The sequence below is a fragment of the Dufourea novaeangliae genome, unplaced genomic scaffold (assembly GCF_001272555.1).
Source record: "Dufourea novaeangliae isolate 0120121106 unplaced genomic scaffold, ASM127255v1 scaffold493, whole genome shotgun sequence".
Classification (NCBI taxonomy): Eukaryota; Metazoa; Arthropoda; class Insecta; order Hymenoptera; family Halictidae; genus Dufourea; species Dufourea novaeangliae.
Window position 1 is genome coordinate 537,407 of NW_015374430.1, and position 18,821 is coordinate 556,227.

At 33.6% G+C, this 18,821-nt stretch overlaps 6 protein-coding genes across 6 annotated transcripts; 4 read left to right on the top strand and 2 right to left on the bottom strand.

The window, feature by feature from the left end:
- The first annotated feature begins 2,322 nt into the window (after positions 1-2,322).
- Positions 2,323-3,175, top strand: LOC107193110 (PRADC1-like protein). Its single transcript, XM_015582502.1, is given in 4 exon segments — positions 2,323-2,479; positions 2,558-2,697; positions 2,762-3,050; positions 3,052-3,175. Coding segments are annotated over 4 exon segments (597 nt in total). The 5' UTR covers positions 2,323-2,394; the 3' UTR covers positions 3,135-3,175.
- Positions 3,176-3,285: 110 nt separating this feature from the next.
- Positions 3,286-5,624, bottom strand: LOC107193095 (xaa-Pro aminopeptidase 1). Its single transcript, XM_015582482.1, has 6 exons — positions 5,543-5,624; positions 4,334-5,458; positions 3,934-4,260; positions 3,734-3,864; positions 3,483-3,658; positions 3,286-3,408 (listed from the first exon to the last, which is right to left on the bottom strand). The coding sequence occupies exons 2-6, from the start codon at positions 5,446-5,448 to the stop codon at positions 3,286-3,288; spliced, it is 1,872 nt and encodes a 623-aa protein (XP_015437968.1). The 5' UTR covers positions 5,449-5,458; positions 5,543-5,624.
- Positions 5,625-6,293: 669 nt separating this feature from the next.
- LOC107193101 (cytochrome c oxidase assembly protein COX15 homolog) lies at positions 6,294-8,227 on the top strand. Its single transcript, XM_015582490.1, has 6 exons — positions 6,294-6,367; positions 6,455-6,614; positions 6,700-6,826; positions 7,077-7,209; positions 7,281-7,905; positions 7,973-8,227. The coding sequence occupies exons 2-6, from the start codon at positions 6,456-6,458 to the stop codon at positions 8,225-8,227; spliced, it is 1,299 nt and encodes a 432-aa protein (XP_015437976.1). The 5' UTR covers positions 6,294-6,367; position 6,455.
- A 3,094-nt stretch (positions 8,228-11,321) lies between these two features.
- LOC107193099 (ubiquitin domain-containing protein 1) lies at positions 11,322-12,735 on the bottom strand. The gene is made up of 4 exons (XM_015582487.1): positions 12,593-12,735; positions 11,850-12,209; positions 11,645-11,763; positions 11,322-11,557 (listed from the first exon to the last, which is right to left on the bottom strand). Exons 1-4 carry the CDS (start codon positions 12,672-12,674, stop codon positions 11,396-11,398), a joined length of 723 nt encoding a protein of 240 aa, XP_015437973.1. The 5' UTR covers positions 12,675-12,735; the 3' UTR covers positions 11,322-11,395.
- Positions 12,736-13,135: 400 nt separating this feature from the next.
- LOC107193094 (MMS19 nucleotide excision repair protein homolog) lies at positions 13,136-17,485 on the top strand. The gene is made up of 9 exons (XM_015582481.1): positions 13,136-13,710; positions 13,955-14,193; positions 14,256-14,588; positions 14,668-15,262; positions 15,335-15,616; positions 15,695-16,416; positions 16,494-16,751; positions 16,821-16,985; positions 17,057-17,485. Exons 1-9 carry the CDS (start codon positions 13,614-13,616, stop codon positions 17,255-17,257), a joined length of 2,892 nt encoding a protein of 963 aa, XP_015437967.1. The 5' UTR covers positions 13,136-13,613; the 3' UTR covers positions 17,258-17,485.
- Positions 17,486-17,526: 41 nt separating this feature from the next.
- LOC107193106 (MORN repeat-containing protein 4) lies at positions 17,527-18,285 on the top strand. The gene is made up of 4 exons (XM_015582497.1): positions 17,527-17,536; positions 17,654-17,837; positions 17,911-18,020; positions 18,087-18,285. Exons 1-4 carry the CDS (start codon positions 17,527-17,529, stop codon positions 18,233-18,235), a joined length of 453 nt encoding a protein of 150 aa, XP_015437983.1. The 3' UTR covers positions 18,236-18,285.
- Positions 18,286-18,821: the final 536 nt, after the last annotated feature.

The following is an 18,821-nucleotide window of genomic DNA, read 5'->3' on the forward strand; positions in this document are numbered from 1 at the left end:
TTTTACCAATTTTCCGGAGTGTTGCTACTGCCATGGTGTCAGGGGGCACGTCCTTTCCAACCGGTCCTCTGAAACAGAGAATAAACGCGTTTAAACCAAGCAATTACATTAAATTACAATTTCGTTACAAATAAATAACTATTGTATTCGAGGTGTGCCGTAAAAGATTGTAAATGGAATCAGAAATGCGTATATACTACAGCGTAAATAAAGAAAATCGTGAAAACCGATCACTTTGTCCCGTAATATCGAATTAATTTACGATAATTTACTCGAAATTGAATAAATATTAAACGAAAGTAACGATAAAGAAATAACGAAGGCACTAATAGTTGGTATAAATGATTAGATGTGAAAAGTAAAGATCACGTACACTTCGATGGGAGCGAATTCACTTCACGTCTTGTCACTTCAACTTGTGCGAGACGAATGACCCTTAGGACGTCTTTGACTGCTCGCGATGTGTTGATTCGGCTATCTTAGGGGCATCGTTATTGGAGGTTCGGTGGGTGGGGGTAGCTGTCCTCCCCGCCCCACTTCAATTTCTAGTTTAACGAAATAGAATATTCAGTACCACATTATACGCCGGTACGACCTTTTTTTTTTGCGTATACCTTCGGTTAGCTCAACGAGCACTGACCCACCCCAAACAGAATAACAGACGCACAAGGACGATTTCTCAGAAATTTCATTTCGCAGCACTCCGATGGTTGTAAACAATGCCAGAGCCATATGTTTAGTGCCTCTGTTCGACCAATTTTCAAAAACTTACATTCCGATGTACCCTACGACTAATGAATGAATTGAACCGCGTACATATCCCAGGCTATCTTCGAAAATTTGTTATTTCAATTCGTTTTAGATGGAAAACATTGATCTACAATGCCTAGTGGTATTTTAGGCTATGTAAAGGCTTTCCTTTATGGAGAAAATGAAGAAAATGCAGACCTGGCAATATTGTGGAAGTTTAGTCAACTGAGCTCTAGTTGGGTTGAAGTTCATTATATAACTTCTCGCAACAAATAAAATTATTGTAAATAAATGATGTTAAGATTTTAAGATAATAATGATGTAATATTTAAGAATTTCAGCCAACTCAAACAAATGAAACTTAGAAAACTGTCAAAGTTCCATTTATACCAGTATCCTGTCAAAATGTCCATTGTTCCAGCAACTATTGTATTCTAATCGAACGATATACAGAATAAGGGAAGGGATTTAAAGTAATCTTCAACAGTTTCATGTATCTTTATCTCAAATAATTTATTGAAACATTCAAAATACTAGACACTCTTACAAAACTTTCAATCTTATATCGTTTCTCAGAATAATCCTAGTTCGATGTAATATAGAACGTGGTTTTATGAGATATATTCGAAGTTCGCAGCCATTAGCTCGATATTGTCATCAGTTTACAGTACTTTACCGATGATAATACCGATTGCCCAGGCCTCACCACGAGGAGGTTGCTGCCAGTGGAGGCCCAAGGCAGGTAGATGGAATCACAAGTTCTACATCTTCCCACCTTTCACAATAAACCTTATAAATAACTTATATCTTAACTATCTAATACTATCGGTACTAAAATCCCTCATTACTGAGGTAAGGGGGGGGGGGGCTACTAGAGAATATGCACAGTAAATAAATCACAGTAAATGAATCACAGTACACAAGAAGATAAATATCGAAGCCAATGGTTCTCGAACATCTGTAACATACAAGGGATTAGTAACAAGAGAGAGGACACAACAATATGCACAGTAAATAAATTAATAATATGTGAAATAGTGTCGAATGCCTGTAACAAACAATGGGTTAGTAACAAGAGAAATGTCTCGTGAGCCGTCTCCACGACGGCTCACGAGAAAGTAAGCAAGTAACGGATGGTACGACGGAGAGCACCAATACCGCAGCACGCTCTACCGTACTCTCTCGCTCGCACACCTCCACCCATAAACTACCGAAATTTCTCGGCACGCGTCAACACCGACGGAGAGCACCGATACGACGGCTCGCTCGCACGCCGTGACATCACCAGATTCCCGGAATCCCGAGACGACCTTTTTTTAATACGTTTACGACGAACGGACAGAGGAGAATCCGTTCATCACATGTGACAGCGTTCTCTTCGATTTATTATTATTAATTATCATTCACTTTTGAGAAAGTAGAGGGCAGTACAAAATCCCTGACTTTTTACACTATCGGTATTTCAGAACATGAGACACGAAGTCCCATAAGATGATAAGTCTATCCTATACCTAGTCGGTGTACATATATATATATATATATGTATATGTATACAAATATGTAGGAAAAAATGGTAGTTATGTCAGAGATTAAGTTTCCTAACATATTTGTGGTAATGTAATTAGCAACAATGTGAACACTATCATGCAAATACAAAACATGAGATTTTTTGGTTCTCTCTACATTCTTGTTTTACTCGACATTAAAATATCGAGTGGAATCAGCGAAGGTTGGTACCGACACGATGAAATCAGGTTACCGAATGCTACTTTACTATAGTTACTGTTTATCACTAAAAATTTGTTAGGACATTTGTTTAAATTTAAGACGAGCGAGTCCTTTCTGAGCACCAGTTTCGGAACAGATGTATTCTTTGAAATTATCCATCCACCGGAACTGGAGTATACATATAAATTAAGACCTGCTAAAGATTTTGGAGCCTCCTTTGTAGGTATCCTCTTACTTATTATGTACACATTGAAGTTGTTTGTCATGTGTACTATACTTCCAGAATGCAAGCTTCATGGAGGAACGGATTCCATTGGTTCCAACTGAACCTCCTCAAGGCTGCCAAATAGCAAAGAATGCCAAAGAATTAAAAGGTAGAGTTGCTCTGATCGAAAGAGGGAACTGTAGTTTCTTTTTGAAGAGCATGATGGCCGAAGAAGCTGGTGCAAAAGCTGTGATCATATCAGACTTTTACTCACCTTCCACAGAAGAATCAACCACTAATCAATTATGGGCAGACTACTATTATGTAGAGATGATACGTGATCATTCTATTCCATCCTCGAAGACAGTAAATTGCCTTGATCAATATCCCAGTCAACCTAACTTATAGTTCTTTGGACAAAATACATCAGCCACCATGGCTACTCTGGTGATCTTTGATATATTATCTTTTAAACATTTTAAATATATTACACAGTGGAATTAAATGAGAAAGGTGTAATTACAGAAACAGTTTATTATGTATTATATTTATAAAAAATAAGAAATGCATTTTTTTTAGAATTTGTTTCTTCAAATTGATTGTCATTTTGAAATTGGCTTAGTTTCTCTTTCTAGCCATTCAAGTGCGTTTACATTCTCTAGTCCTTGCAATAGAGGTCTTAAGATATTCAAACACTTTGCATGGTAATTATTCAAATATTCGATCTAGAACAAATTAAAACTCACATTATCTAACATATACTATGATATCATAACTAAAATACAAGAAAGAAGTTTACCTCATCGTCCGTTAATAAGGAAACATCGAGTAACTTTGTCTGTATAGGCACCAGTGTAACGGTCTCGAAAGTAAGGAAACCACGATTCTTATGATTATATGGTGTATTTGCCTTTACTACCAATTCTATATTTTCGAGTCTAACGCCAAACTTCTCGTCCTCGTAGTATCCTGGTTCTATTTAACATCATCAGTTGTATGAATACTGATAAAACATATAATGAAAATATTAATAATACTCATAATTTGTACCATTTGAAAGAAACATGCCAGGTTGCAAGCCTGGGTCATTAGGATATTGTCTCCAAGAAATGGCAATTGGCCCTTCGTGAACATTAAGATATGAACCCACTCCATGCCCAGTACCATGAAGATAATTAAGACTGTAATTGTACATTTAATATATGAATAAATTATATTTTTCATTTTATAAGCAAAGCAAATATATGTACCCTACACTCCATAAATTCTCACGGGCAAGTGTGTCAAGATAATTTCCTTGTATCATTAAAGGAAAGATAGTCCTGGAGAGACGGCACTGCCCTTTGAATACTCTTGTAAAGCATTCACGTTCGAAACTTGTAGGATTACCAAAATGTAACGTTCTCGTGACATCTGTGGTACCATCTTGGTATTGCGCACCCGAATCGCAAAGATACAATTCTTTGTCAGTGATCGGTACATCTGTTTCGGCTGTTGGTAAATAATGGATTATCGCACCATGAGGTCCAACCGAGGATATCGTTGGAAAGCTGAGTCCCTTGAAATATTTCTGTTCCCTTACACATAAAACATACCGTCAATAATTTTTGTTATACCCAAAGTTTGTAATTTTCTATGCAATCCTCTTACTGTCTAAATTTCTCAAGCCGCGTCGCTCCAGATACTTCTGTAATAATTTCCTTCCTATTTTTAATCTGATCTTCCAACCAAGCAAAGTATTTTACGAGCGCAACGGCGTCCCGAATGTGTGCGGCCTTCATTGCTTCTATCTCGACGTCATTCTTTATAGCTTTCATAACACTTATCGGTGTAATAGCAACATGTTTTTTCGTTTCACCGCAATCGGTGTGTAAAGCATAGCTAGAACCATTGCTTATCCATATTTTTTCATCGCTTGTACATGAACTTGCAATTTCCTTCAGAAACACATGTATATCGTTGTACGCATGATAAACTACATTTACCCCTTCATCTGTCAGCTGTTGCTGAGCTTCTTCGTTAACTCTGCTCTTTTCAATGAACAAATGTAACTCGTTTAATGTAAGAATGACGTAAGCAAAGAAAACAGGATTATAAGGTATATCGGATCCTCTTAAGTTTAAAATGTATGCTACTTCATCCAAAGCAGTGATTACAAGCGCTTTTGCTTTGTTCTTACTCATATCTTCTTTGCAAATCCTGACTTTGTCCCCTACAGTAGACCCTGAAAACTTCAGTGGTTGTGGTAAAACAATATTATCTGTAGCGCCAGGCTGTTCATCGCCCCAAACTTTGTCGATTAAATTCTCGTCGAGTGGCATCAAGCAATGACCAGCAGCAGTTAAACTGGCATGTAAAACTGCCCAGTCAATATAACTCATTAAATTGGAATCTGCACCAACAGTAGATTTAGGTGGTAAATTAGAAACCAACCATGCTGCTCTTGTCGGAGTATCCAATAAACCTTCTCTCATAAGTGTCCAAGCTTCCGGTGGATCAAATTCTGCTAAAGCCTGCATGTAATATCTTCCATCTGTCCATAACAAAGCTTCATTTGGTGTAACAATTGCAGTACCAAAAGAGCCAGTGAAGCTACTGATGAACTGTACTCTTTTATCACGTTTTCTCAAATATTCTGACTGATGAGCATCCACTGAATCTACAATCAGAGCTTGGATACCCTTTCCTTTAATACCACCAACTGGAACAGTTTCCATCAGTTCACGAAGTTTGGCTAATTTCATTGCACCAGTTCTCCGTGCCATATTGATATCACTGTAATAATATATTTCTTAGTAACTTATAATTATGCAGAAATAGAATATAGTTGATTAATTCAATATGTAACAATTACATTACCTTGTAATTAAGGACGGATGATAGTATTTTTTCTATGTTATCTCAGTTAATACCATATAATTGAAGGTACAAAAGGAGTTATTGCACACGTACAAATAAATGTAATTGTACGGGAAAAATGTCAACCGCCCTGTCTTCAGTACTCACTGGTACTGGTAGATACTCACGAGACTGATACTTCTCCTCTTATCGTAATACGATTATCTTATCGAATACTTGACAAAAACATCGAAGAATTAAACTTCTGTTTTTCATAAAGATTGACTGTATATTAAACTCTAACTTTGAATGAACTTGTATACATTTTAAATATCACCAATAGTTTTATTCGAGGTTAGATATGACACCCTTTGTAATATTTAGAAAACTCAACCTAAAATATATTAAAATAAGTTTCATGTATCAATTTATATATGTTCATGATCCATTTAATTGTAAGATTACGGTTCGAGTAACAAAAATTTTTTACATTGTTACGATTCACAGTAAATTTCTTTTCACGAGGACTTTTTATACATGTACACGATTAAATAATTCAATTTACTATTTATGTGTGAGATTCAGTCCACATTTTATGACGTTATATACAATTGCTTTGCTAATTGTCGGAACTTTGTAGACCATTGACAAGTGATGAAATTCATTTGGTCTTTTGCAAGATTTTTTTCATTTACGTTATAATATTCCTTATGTTTAGGTGTAAATTTTATCCCGAAAACATGTAAAGTGTTCACTATTGTTTGTTCACACTTTACTCTTGTACAGAGGTACATATAGAAAAAAGAAAAGGTATTCTTATTGAACGTGAACATATAATATTGCAATGTAAGTATGTATATATTTATACAATTATATGCTCTCAATGGAGCGCGTAATTTTTACAATGTGCTAATAATTATAATTATTTTTTAGCATGTTCAGTTTAACAAAACATTGTGTCTCAACTGTCGGAAGAAGCAATGCCCTACGATTTTTACCATTTAGACAAAGTTTGTATAGATATACTCCAAAACAAACAATTACACAGAAGGTATTTGTATTAATTAAAGGAAACCCAACTTGTTTACAGAAGGTATTAATTATTAACTTTCAAGTAACATACCATTCATTCATTCATTCGTAATGTAAAGGAAGGCTAACATAATGCTTGTTTGTAGAATTTACTCAAACAAAGGAACATAATAGTTGTAAGTCTTGCCTCAAAATCAACCCACAAATCAGACAAAATTGTAGGAAAATGGATGTTAACTTGCAGTGGCATGGTTTTCATAGCTGTAGTTCTAGGTACAATTGGTTATTTATTCTTGTATTATTGTGTATGTACTGTTATGAAAGTTGTTGTGGACAAAACATATGGCAAATAATTCTTAAGGTTCGGGCAATACTTTAAAGTATACTTCCATACTTTCTACATTATTTGTTTTTTTAAGCTTTTATACTAAGTACATAGTTAAGTTCTTGCGTAGCATAGTGTATGAATAAAGTACATTCAAAAGATATACAATAAGTTATTTCTCCTTTCCTATGTACTTAGGGGGTATGACAAGACTTACAGAATCGGGTTTATCAATGGTTACTTGGAAATTACTAGGCGAAAAAATGCCTACAAGTGAAAGTGAATGGCATACTGAATTCAAACGTTACAAACAATTTCCAGAATACAAAATGTAAGAGTTCATGATACTGTGCCAATAGGAGCTTCATAATATTATTCTGCTTGTTATAATTTCTATTCTAGAACAAATCACGATATGACATTGGAAGAATTTAAACGGATTTGGTGGATGGAATACTTGCACAGAATGTGGGGACGTTTGATAGGTGCAGTATTCATAGTTCCTGCAACCTATTTTTGGACGAAGGGTATGCTAAAACCAGGAATGAAACTCAGAGTAGCTGTTCTGGGATCATTAATTGGTTTACAAGGACTAATGGGTTGGTACATGGTTAAATCTGGTTTGGAGGATCGGTTTGCAGAGCCATCAGACGTTCCCAGAGTCTCACAGTACCGCTTGGCTGCACATTTAGGAATGGCATTTATTATATATACAGGCTTCCTGTATAATGCTTTAGATTATTTACTTCCCGCGAAGCAGTTAGATCTTAATGCTTCGACCATTAATATAAATCATGTAAAACAAAAACTGAAAAGATTTAGAATGGTAGTCCACTCGACGAAAGGATTAGTGTTTCTGACTGCTTTGTCTGGTGCTTTTGTCGCGGGAATGGATGCGGGTCTTATTTATAATACATTCCCGAAAATGGCAAATAAATGGATACCGGACGATATACTCGCAGTATCGCCTAAATGGAAAAATTTTACTGAAAATCCAACTGCTGTACAATTTGATCACCGAATTTTGGTATGATTTAAAGATGAAAGTCATACTGCATCATTTAATTAGTATTATAATCTATACTTTCTTACAGGGTATCACCACATTGTCGCTAATAACTTATATTGGAATTGTATCTCGTAGATACAGACTTCCTGGAAATGCAAAGAAAGCAGTAGCTGCGGTCCTTTGCGCTGGTTATTTACAAGTTTTACTAGGCATTTCAACATTATTATATCACGTGCCTTTAGCACTAGCCGCATCTCACCAATCTGGCAGTCTTTTTGTTTTAAGCACAATGATTTGGCTGTGTCACGAATTAAAATACTTAAAGTATGTTGTTAAATGAAACTACAAATAAAACATTTCCTTACAAAAACTTGTAAATGTGTAAGAGTTTTCTACGAATTAGGAACTGATGGGAGAATAGTATGACATTTTCACAACATTATGCTTTATTTGACAATGCATTAAGCTATAATAATCAATATTCATAGAAATTAATTTACACATGTGTATTTTAAAGTAATATACCTACAATTGGAATATCAAAGTTTAAGTAATCTTATATCGTTTTGTAAGTATATTCAATTTCATGTTTATAAAGAACGAATAAATACCTATCCTAAAAATAATAGTAAACAAATTATGTTATCTCTGTAATATTTGCCTTTCTTTTTTGCATAATTCGTTATTATAGGATTACAATATCTCACGGACCTGACTGGATTTTATTTCTACATTTTAAATCGGAATGAACTGACTACTAATATCCATTTCCCCTTTTTTCATGTGCTTGAGCAGATATCAAATATTAAATGATGTCGGTTATTAGCACCTAATTTCAAAAACCAGCTTTGGTAAGTAATATTAAATAGTTCAGTAGTAATATTCCGTTAGTTTAAAAATGTGTAAACCCTGCTTAATTGATAATTGCTACCTACTTACAGTAATATTTTGTTTTAGCATTCCAAAAGTTTTTTCGTAATATCATAATATAATATCTTCTAATAACTTCCAATTAGCAACATAGTGAATTCAGATTCATTTTTATTGTATTGGCAGTTGTTCTACCTAATCCTTCAATCAGTCATTCTTTGATTTTTCTTTTGTTTAAACGCCTTGTATGCATTGGTCCAACACAGCAACATTAATATAAAGCAGCAGCAATATTTATTAGGCGTTTTGAATTGCACTTTCGTTATTGTAATGCTCTTTATTTACATTCACTCTCATTTCCTTGTATGGCAATAGCGCCGCATCACATTTTTATTTTTATTCAATATTTCACGGATATGAGTATTAAAGAAAAAATTATTTTTTTTTTATCACTCGTACAAATAGGAATTACACGCATTAAAAAGAAGCACAACATTTATAATAAAACCTTTGCATGAATACATGTGCAGTATAAGTAATGTAATTTATACTATGCACAACATGTTCCTATATGGTTCGAACATCAATTAAAAAGAACTTAATGCAGTCTCTTTTACATATTGCAAGTAACCCAAATACTATATAGTGAAACTAATATCAGTCTGATAGAATTTGTTATTCCACTTGAGAATCCTATGTCCTTAATTACATTCTGGTAACAAATTGTCTCTCGATAAATGCTAAATTACCATTTCAATCTTTGTATTTATGAACATAAAAAAATAATACTTTAAGCAATATAGTATTAAACCAAAAGTATTTTTTTTTATTGCATATTGCTGATGCATTAGTATATATTATTGTACAAAAAAAAGTTTGTTTCTTTGTATAAAGAACTTGCAATTCTTAAACACTGTGATCTAGCAAAGAGAAGAATAGTATATCGATGTGGAATACTTAAATTTATAGATTGAAAACAAGTGCTCCTTTCCCTTGCACTGTTCGGATTATATATATAAAAAAAAAATACATCGCAGACAACATGAAACTTTCTGTTTTATCTGAACAGGGTTTTATACACTTCTGTGTTAACACTTTTACCAATTTCTTCCAGTCATTTTTCGTATTATCAACTTGGACGTGATTACCCGATTTATAAATAAGTTATTTATAAGATTACACATTCTTGTTTTGACAATCAAATTGAAAATAGTGGAACTTATATATGTATCTGTGTACATATATACGTTCTATATATTATGTATTATACATACACCCACACGCAATACTATATAATTTTATGATCAATGCATATAAGAAACAAACTGTATCACCGTCGTATTAGTACAGTCAACAAATTCACACGCATAATATGCCACCTTTATATAGTTATACTTTAAACAAATAATAATTTTTTTTTTGTGCAACATGTGGAGCAGATGTAAGAACCAGGTGCCTTTTAAAATTGAACTTGCAGTACTGTTCTCGTGTTAAACTCTTTATCGTAAGCAGAAATAACACAGATACGTGAAAACGATTGCGCACGATAAAACTGTGTAAAAATGATACGTTCTGCGCCACATGTGTTTCAATATTAGTCTTATGTTTTCTTCTCTGTGCACTATTATTTTTCGACTTTGAATATCTTATACAATATCCTATTAGTACTTACAGGAAGGAATCGTAGATTTTTAGGCCATTGATAGGCCCAACCACTTGCTCTTATTTTAAATGATTCAAACTTATGACTTATAAATATTCAAAATCCATTTACAAAAATTGAAAAAACTGAGTCAAACACAAAGTGTTAAAAAAAATGTTATGCCCTATATTATTATGCAAGGATAATACGACATTAGTAATTGTTCCTACGAATTTGATCTTAATAAAAATTGTAATGATTTATTCCAAATGAAAGAAGCTTTGAAAATAGAATTTGTAAGAAAGAAGAAATTCACTGCAACAAACAGCATATAGTATCTTGTTCTTTTTTTTTCTCTATTGTCCATTGATGTTTTCCTTATATTCAGTAATTTATGTAATTCTCTTATTGTTATTGTTACTATTTTTATAATAATTTTCTTTAAATATATGACTTATTTTTTACATTATATCATTGTGCAACATGGTACAATAAGCAGCACAGAATATCTTTCTACATGTATACTTAGTTTCTCCAGTGTTACAGCACCTTCGTTGGTAGTAACAAATAAATGTGACAATATCAGAATTAGAGCATAATTATTCTTCCTGCTGTGAATTAAATGCCATTTTAAAACTTTTTTTTCCCATTTTATTTTCTACACGTATTGAACTTGAAACCAATTAGTAGTTTGTTCTTGTATAGTTGACACTTTGAAATGCTTTCTCTTTGATCTAATATAAATTAACAAAAATTAAATAATCACAACCTACAATTTAAATGAAACAGTATTTAATCCTTATAACATTTATGTATATTATGAGAATTGTAAGTGCATTTTATTGTAAAAAAATCACTTTAAGAATTGCTGCTCTACCCTTAACAATCATATGATATAAAATTAAAAAAAAAAAGTGTTCTTACTTGAATGTGTGTAAGATAGTGCTTACTAAAAAGGTTGGTTCAATGTGACTTGTATCTTACATATACAGTAGTTCAGCTTGTTTTCATTGGACTGTCATCCAACTTTTCAGGATTTACAATTACTTGTATTACATAACCAGGCTGTATCTTTGCTTCTTCTATATGCATTTTATCACCTAATAATTTTCCACCAAAAAACCACCTTTGACGAGATGGTTCTAAACCTTCTTGGCTCTATTAGCACAATTAATAAAAGAAGAAAATGAATCAATGATACCTGCTTAATACACTATACACAATATACAAAATCTTTATACGCACCTGCAATTTCTTTTTAGCAATAGCAATGGTATCTTTGCTATAAACAGGCAATTTTACTTCACCGGATGTAGTTGATAGTCTCAGCTTTAGTGTCTGTTCAACTCCGCTATCGACGGGTTCTATGGATAATTAATAAAATAATGTTACAAACAAATATATGAATGATAAGGTAATAAATTTTTCCAAATGAACTTAATCGTGTCACCTGAACAATCTGCAGGAGAGTCTCTTCCACTATCCTCTTTCACAATATTAATAGGATAAGATAAACAGTAAATTGGGACTTGATATCTGGTTCCTAACTCATCGTAACATTCTGTCAAAAAACCATTTGGTACAGAAATATTAGCTCCGTCCAATATAGCCTGTGCTAACTGATAATCTTGAGCTTCTGCTGCAGTTGCCCCAGCTCTCAATGCATCCCATATTTCTTTACGACCATCAAATGCAGGTGCTGTGTCCCAAAATTCATCTCTTTTACTTCTAAGCTGTCCTTCAGTCAATGGTACATCCGACTTCCACCTTATTACTTCGTGGCATAGAGGATGATTTTTCCTTGAATTTCCTGTATAAACAAAATGTTGTGATGCAGCAACAAACACGAATTGCATACTTCCGCAAAAATTACAAGTTCCCACAGTGTTATATATTTGAAAAGGTTGACAACAAACAATCATGAAATGCAAATATTTTCCGAGGATGAACAGAAACGACAAATTTATTCTACACAAAAGTTTACGCTCAATATCCACGACAAAACAATACGATATTGTATGCTGTGACAATTAATCATCCGAGAAAAGCTGTACAACAAATAATATGCAAATACCGAATGATAACACGCAATAAACGTTGGGTACGAAGGTAAGAGAAAAAGCTCGACTATCTTCAAGGTTAGTCCGCTGTTGATTCAACTTTCTACGCACTCGATTTTGATCATACATGTACCTGAATTTACCCGCGACGAGTTTCCTGTAGTATCGTCAACGGAGGCGTTCCTCGGCCTCGTTAAACCTATGCAGCCTCCCATCTTAGGTGGCTGGAATGACCAAACATTTCACTGAAATTTAACAACACCTCGCATGCCATTTTCGTCCATCTTATCCACTGCATCACAAATCGGTACCATTAGAGGCGCTTTAATCGCGTTTTCAGTAACCTAACCTGAAGTATCCACACGGCACGTATGTGTACGTAATAATCTGTATCGGTCACGTTAAAGCAGCACCGTTGCAACAACAATGGTGACTTCAGGTGACTTGCTTGTCACGTGATGAATGATGAATCTCTCATTGGTTTATTTTATGCCAAACAGGAGCGTTCTTCTCGATTTTCCAGATCTTCAAATAAGAAAACATTACACTAAATTGCTTTCTTTTTCAACTATTTAAGTAATAACACAAAATTTAGTCGATTTTGAATTCGAAATCAATAGGTTGTTCTTTTTAATGAATATAATAGAGTTCCGATAACAGCTTAGTTTGCCCCATATATTAAAAACTTATCGGTATCCCACTGCCATTTTCCGTGTCTTTTATCTCGCCAAGAACTTCTATTAAAAGTCTAATGGGTCTAAATCTAATGCACCCCCTACTGTGATAACAGCTCGTCATCAGATTTAGGGGTAAAATTTCTATAGAACCCCTACTGTACCGTACGCACGCGAAGTTCGTCTAAAAATCACACGCAGTCACATGGATTTGTTGTAAAGGGGTAGATCTTTAATATGAACGAATAATAAATGAATTTCAAAGTTAAACTAAATAAATTGTACCACTGAGTCTTCAGATAGAGTCAATAATTCATTGACACGTGTTACACATGATGGAACAATTTCGTACAGTTACCCTTTTCTCGAATTAGACCCTAAATGTTAGAATAGAAAGGGTTTATTATAAACTTCCTAAACAACGACAGATTTTACTGTTACACTGAGGTTAAGTAACCCAACAAGAAGGCATGGTTTGAGATGGCTTCGCTTGCAAGTACTGTTTCTAAAGAAAGATTTCTTATTGCTTTTGAAAAAAACGAGACACTAAATACGACATGCCAAGAGATCGCCTCAGGTGGGTATTAAATACTATAATTGTTCTTCCAGTATGTATAGATGATTGGCCTTGATGTCCGAAGTAAATAAAACCTGACCCCACAGGCATACAGAATAAGAACTTGTTGATGATATGTCGAAGTTAGAAGCGAATTTTATATAAAGTCAAAATGGAAAATGATGATTTCAAATAACATTATATCTGTCTTTAAGTAACAATGTTTATTACTTCAAAACGTTTGCAAACATTTTCATTTGTTTAGAGATACAATCTGGGCATGTAAAACTGCATACAGTTGTGGAAGAACTTGGGCCTTTTGTTACTGACAAAAGTGTCAGTATACGTGAGAAGGGCATAGATGCTCTTTCTTCTATTTTATCCCATTTACCTAAAGATTACTTGAATGAAGCTGAACTACATTTTATAACATCGTTTTATTGTGATAGACTTAAGGATCACCACAGCATTGTACCAGCAGTATTGAGAGGAATATTGGCTACTGTAAGTGTTATATTTAATAATTTTATTTAACAAAGCAGAATAGTGTAACACTGTTATTCTAGGTTCAAATGAATCATCTGCCCCAGGAATCACCTGTACAGCTGTTTAGAGCTCTCTTTGAGAATGTTCAATGCCAATCTCAACTGCTATCTGATCGTCGTAACATATATTTAATATTTACAACATTACTACAAAATAGAATAGACAACCTGAAAGCTATGGGACCAGATTTTGTTTATGGTGTCATTAGCTCTATTGATGGAGAACGAGATCCTAAAAATCTTATGCTATTATTTAGCATACTTCCACAGTTTATGCAAGAATTTCCATTAGGTCACTTGACTGAAGAAATGTTTGAAGTCATTGCATGTTACTTTCCAGTTGACTTTAATCCTGTAATTAAATCATGCAATCAAAATTTTACTTGTTTATCGTTTACAAGTATGAATTGTAATTTGACTTAACATTTTTCAGTCTGGGTCAGTTGGAGTAGGAATAACACGCAATGATTTGGCAGAAAATTTGGAACCTTGCCTTTGTGCTATACCACAGTTTGCTGAATTCTGTATACCACTTATAACTGATAAATTATCATCTAATCTTAAAGTTGCCAAGTTGGACTCTTTGAATCTGTTGTGCAAAGGTGTACCAGTATTTGGTGCAAAAGGCATTGAACCACACCTCATAGAATTATGGTCTGCTTTGAAGAAAGAAATTATACGTAGTGGAGACTTGGAATTGAAAAATGCAAGCTTAAACACAGTTATGTCTATAATTAAAGTTATATCAAGTGACACCAAGCTTAGAGAAGGTTTCATTGATAATATAATCACAGATACGAAATCTTCTTTGTACGATGTACAGTTCAGCTTGTTTCGACCAGCTGTGAAATTGTTAGAATGTGTTGCAACAGTTAATAAAGAATCATGTGAACATATATTAAAAGTGGTAGTACCATTATGTCTTGGGCAATATTCTACCAAGACTTCAATAACAGATAAAGTTATTTTAATCGAAACATTAAACGATTTTATTAAAATCAGTACTGAACATGGATTTAATATAAAGAGTATGTACTCGTATATTTAGATATGTTGCACCATTATAAAAATACTTTATAGTAAAGGAGTGTCTGATATAGGTGTTCCAGAGCTATCGTGGACAGATATACCTCAGTTATATTTAAGTGAACTATCAACGCAGCATACAGAACTGCAGTCAAGACTGTCAATTGGTCTAATAGTGCAAAAGATGTATTTACATGAAACGCATCGAAGTTCACTTTATGACAAAATTTATAACCTGATTGAAACAAGTTCCAATGAAATGAGGATAATTTGCCACACCTCTCTATTAGCATTTGCCTCGTTATATCCCGAAGAAATATCAGCTTTAATAAGGGAAAGATTTAACTTAAAAACTGGTAAACTCGGTTTGTCTTCGTATTATGATTTCACGCAACTGGTTTCGGAATACAGATTTATTACCATAACTGTTTCAGGTGAAGAGACGATGGTGGTACAAGTTCGAAAACTAGAAGTATTAGCAGCTGTTGCTAAAACATATAAATTAGGTACCGAAGTGCTTCCACACATTGTGTCTCAGACGAACGCCATCAATCCTGAAATAAGCTTTACAGCATTAACGTGTCTTCATAGGCTAGTTGGTACAAAAAGTATTGACTATAATGTTCAACATTACTTGCATAATGAATGTAATATAATTGAGAAATTAGCTGCTATGGGACTTAATTCTGTAGACCGGAGATTAGATCTAATTCTAAACATATGTCAATTAATTGTAAGAAGTCTTACATACGAGGAGCAGCAAAACGTCGTTCATAAATATGCTGCCACTTTAAGCGAGAATATTACAGAAACTCATGCAGTGTTATTAATGAGTATTTTCATTCCTTTAAGACAAAAAGTTAATCTATCGATAAATTTGATTTTATTAGAAAACTTATGTAATTTAGCACTGAGCAGCATGTATTCGAATATAAGATTTATAACATGCAAATTCATAGCTGTTCTATTAAACAAAATGAGTGATAGTAGTGAATGCTTTCAACGTGCGTTGTCATATCTTAAAGAAAAAATAAATAACAGTCTAACATCGGATACTTGTGTCGAAATACAGCAAACGGCAGCGTCTTTGCAAATATGGTTAACAAAAGCCATAGTTACTAAGGGTTCCTACGATGTTGAAATCTTTTTAAACGAAGTATGTAACAATTTTCAATAATCTTCTAAAATAACTTACATCTAATATTTAATACTTCTATAATATTGTCTTTGTAGCTTACAAATCTTTTCAAACACGATCAAGTAGGTCAACAAATTGCCCAGGAATATAAATGTTTGACAAATAAGCAAGAAGATGTTTTGGTACGAGAAAATTTTTGTAACATCAAAATCTTTTACCAGCAACGAGTATTTGAACATTTACTGAAAAAAAATCATCTATTCGAGGATTCATCCAGACAGAATTACTTAACTGCATTAGTACACTTATTGGAAGAAGTACCTATGGAACTTCTATTTATGCATTTGACAAAGGTATTGATTATATTGTTATATATTTTAATTATAATTTTATAAATACTCTTATAATATGTACTCTTTCAGTTGGTGCCACTTTTAATAGAGTCTTTATCTCTTGACAATGAACAATTAATTTTCTCAACATTAATAACATTAAGAGTTCTACTGGAAGCTAAACATATTATTTTCTCCGACAAGGCACAGTGTTTTATTCCAAGATTCTTGAAACTGATCACTTATAATACAATGGTAATTCATTATAAAATTGCTTACCGATGTTTTACATTATTTTATATTTCATATGTAACTATACATTTCAGAGAGTTAGAATAGCAGCCCTCGAATGCTTAATGAATTATTGCAACTATCCGACAATTTTACTTAACACGTACAAACAAGATGTACTAGAAAAATTAGCCATTTCGCTTGATGACCGGAAACGCTTGGTCCGAAAAGCTGCTGTAAAAACCAGAACACAGTGGTTCTTGGTTGGCGCACCGGGAGGAACGAAAGAACAATGATCTGTTTATCCGAAGTGAAATTAAAATACAAATAAAATGTTATGTAACTTACAAATATATAAATCTATTACTATTTTTTTAAACGTATTAAAGAAACGTGGAGTAAACATGTTTGTTTGATTTCTATATAGCGGTACAAGAAAGCTAGATTTACTACGTTGTACTTGTGCTATATTGTACATACTGTACATAATTGAATAAAGAATTGATTTCTGTAATAGGATTGAAACCTGAAAGCTACTCTTTAATGCTTTTAGTATACCAGAAGCATGGGTGATGGTAAGAGTTAATTTTTAGTAATTTCCCGTGTTAGTTTCTTTTTTTTTTGGTACTTAGAAATTGTGTGTGTTACAATCGGGGAATTAGAAGTGTGTGTATGTTCACATTTACTTGTAGGTGTAGCAAAAAACGGTGCATACAAATATGAGGATGGCACAAAATATATTGGAGACTGGAATGGGAAAGGTTTAAAACACGGTGCTGGTTCGTTGCTTCTTCCCGATGGAACACGTTATGATGGTGGTTTTCAAAATGGATTGTGCTCTGGCATAGGAGTAATAGTATTCCCAGATGGAGCAAAGTAAATGTTACCATAAGATCAATCTGTTAAATCACATGATTATCCACACTTTGATGTTTTTTTTATGTATTAGATATGAAGGTGAATTTATGCAGGGTTGGTTTCATGGCCATGGAGTATTTTGGAGATCAGATGGAATGAAATTCGAAGGAGAGTTTCGTGGAGGACGTGTATGGGGCTTAGGTATGTGTCATGTAACAAATGTACAACATTTCATAGTAAACTTATTAATTGTTTTACTCAATAAAGGACTAGTCACTTATGCTGATGGATCTCATGGATTTCCCAGAAACGAGGGTTTCTTCCAGGACTGTAAATTGGTACGACGTAGACATTGTCCAGACATAGTACAAAAAGCACAGAAGATTTCTATGATGGCTCGTGCGCAATGCAACTAAGTATTAGGCACGAATAGAAATGAGTAGTACTGAATCTTAATAAAAGCGTTCAAGACTCAATAATGTTATTCATTTAATCATTCAGTATACTTAATGAAATTTTTGTAGGCCTAAGTATTATTTTAACGTAACAACCGACTACGTCTATCGAATGATTTATTAATAGTAATAAGTAATTACATAAAATAAAAATAACCCACCGATTGCAACAGTATATTTACATACGTGTATTCGAACTTTTATATAAGATATAATGTTGTAATTTGAGTATCTAGTAGAAGGATTAATGTTATGTTCTTTGGAACCAAGATCTCAAGATAAATTGTGGTGATAATATCGCGTGATCATTTTGCTTTATACAATATTTTCGACGAGATCTTCGATAACCAAAATCTATGACGTCAGCGATCGGACGTTATACGTGAATTACAAGAAAAATTAGCATAAACCAACATTTTCTTGCCAACGTGACCGATGTCCAACGTGATCATTGGAATTTAAAAGGCAAATATGTAAGTATTAGGAGGGGTAAAAGTATTGCTTTGTCGATCTTTGCTCGTGATCTTAAGGTAATGTCCAAGAGGTT

What these genes read in the sequence shown, in the direction of transcription:
- LOC107193095 (XM_015582482.1), bottom strand. Translation starts at nt 5,448, where the DNA reads ATGGCACGGAGAACTGGTGCAATGAAATTAGCCAAACTTCGTGAACTG. An exon ending in CGGCTTGAGAAATTTAGACA is followed by an intron (nt 4,261 to 4,333) that starts GTAAGAGGATTG and finishes TTTATGTGTAAG; the next exon opens with GGAACAGAAATATTTCAAGG. An exon ending in CCTTATTAACGGACGATGAG is followed by an intron (nt 3,409 to 3,482) that starts GTAAACTTCTTT and finishes AATTTGTTCTAG; the next exon opens with ATCGAATATTTGAATAATTA.
- LOC107193106 (XM_015582497.1), top strand. An exon ending in GTATTCCCAGATGGAGCAAA is followed by an intron (nt 17,838 to 17,910) that starts GTAAATGTTACC and finishes TTTATGTATTAG; the next exon opens with ATATGAAGGTGAATTTATGC. An exon ending in AGGACGTGTATGGGGCTTAG is followed by an intron (nt 18,021 to 18,086) that starts GTATGTGTCATG and finishes TACTCAATAAAG; the next exon opens with GACTAGTCACTTATGCTGAT.
- LOC107193094 (XM_015582481.1), top strand. Translation starts at nt 13,614, where the DNA reads ATGGCTTCGCTTGCAAGTACTGTTTCTAAAGAAAGATTTCTTATTGCT. An exon ending in TTCCAGTTGACTTTAATCCT is followed by an intron (nt 14,589 to 14,667) that starts GTAATTAAATCA and finishes AACATTTTTCAG; the next exon opens with TCTGGGTCAGTTGGAGTAGG. An exon ending in TTGAAATCTTTTTAAACGAA is followed by an intron (nt 16,417 to 16,493) that starts GTATGTAACAAT and finishes TTGTCTTTGTAG; the next exon opens with CTTACAAATCTTTTCAAACA.
- LOC107193101 (XM_015582490.1), top strand. Translation starts at nt 6,456, where the DNA reads ATGTTCAGTTTAACAAAACATTGTGTCTCAACTGTCGGAAGAAGCAAT. An exon ending in ACCCAACTTGTTTACAGAAG is followed by an intron (nt 6,615 to 6,699) that starts GTATTAATTATT and finishes GCTTGTTTGTAG; the next exon opens with AATTTACTCAAACAAAGGAA. An exon ending in CAATTTCCAGAATACAAAAT is followed by an intron (nt 7,210 to 7,280) that starts GTAAGAGTTCAT and finishes TTTCTATTCTAG; the next exon opens with AACAAATCACGATATGACAT.
- LOC107193099 (XM_015582487.1), bottom strand. Translation starts at nt 12,674, where the DNA reads ATGGGAGGCTGCATAGGTTTAACGAGGCCGAGGAACGCCTCCGTTGAC. An exon ending in CTCTCCTGCAGATTGTTCAG is followed by an intron (nt 11,764 to 11,849) that starts GTGACACGATTA and finishes AATTATCCATAG; the next exon opens with AACCCGTCGATAGCGGAGTT. An exon ending in TTGCTAAAAAGAAATTGCAG is followed by an intron (nt 11,558 to 11,644) that starts GTGCGTATAAAG and finishes TTGTGCTAATAG; the next exon opens with AGCCAAGAAGGTTTAGAACC.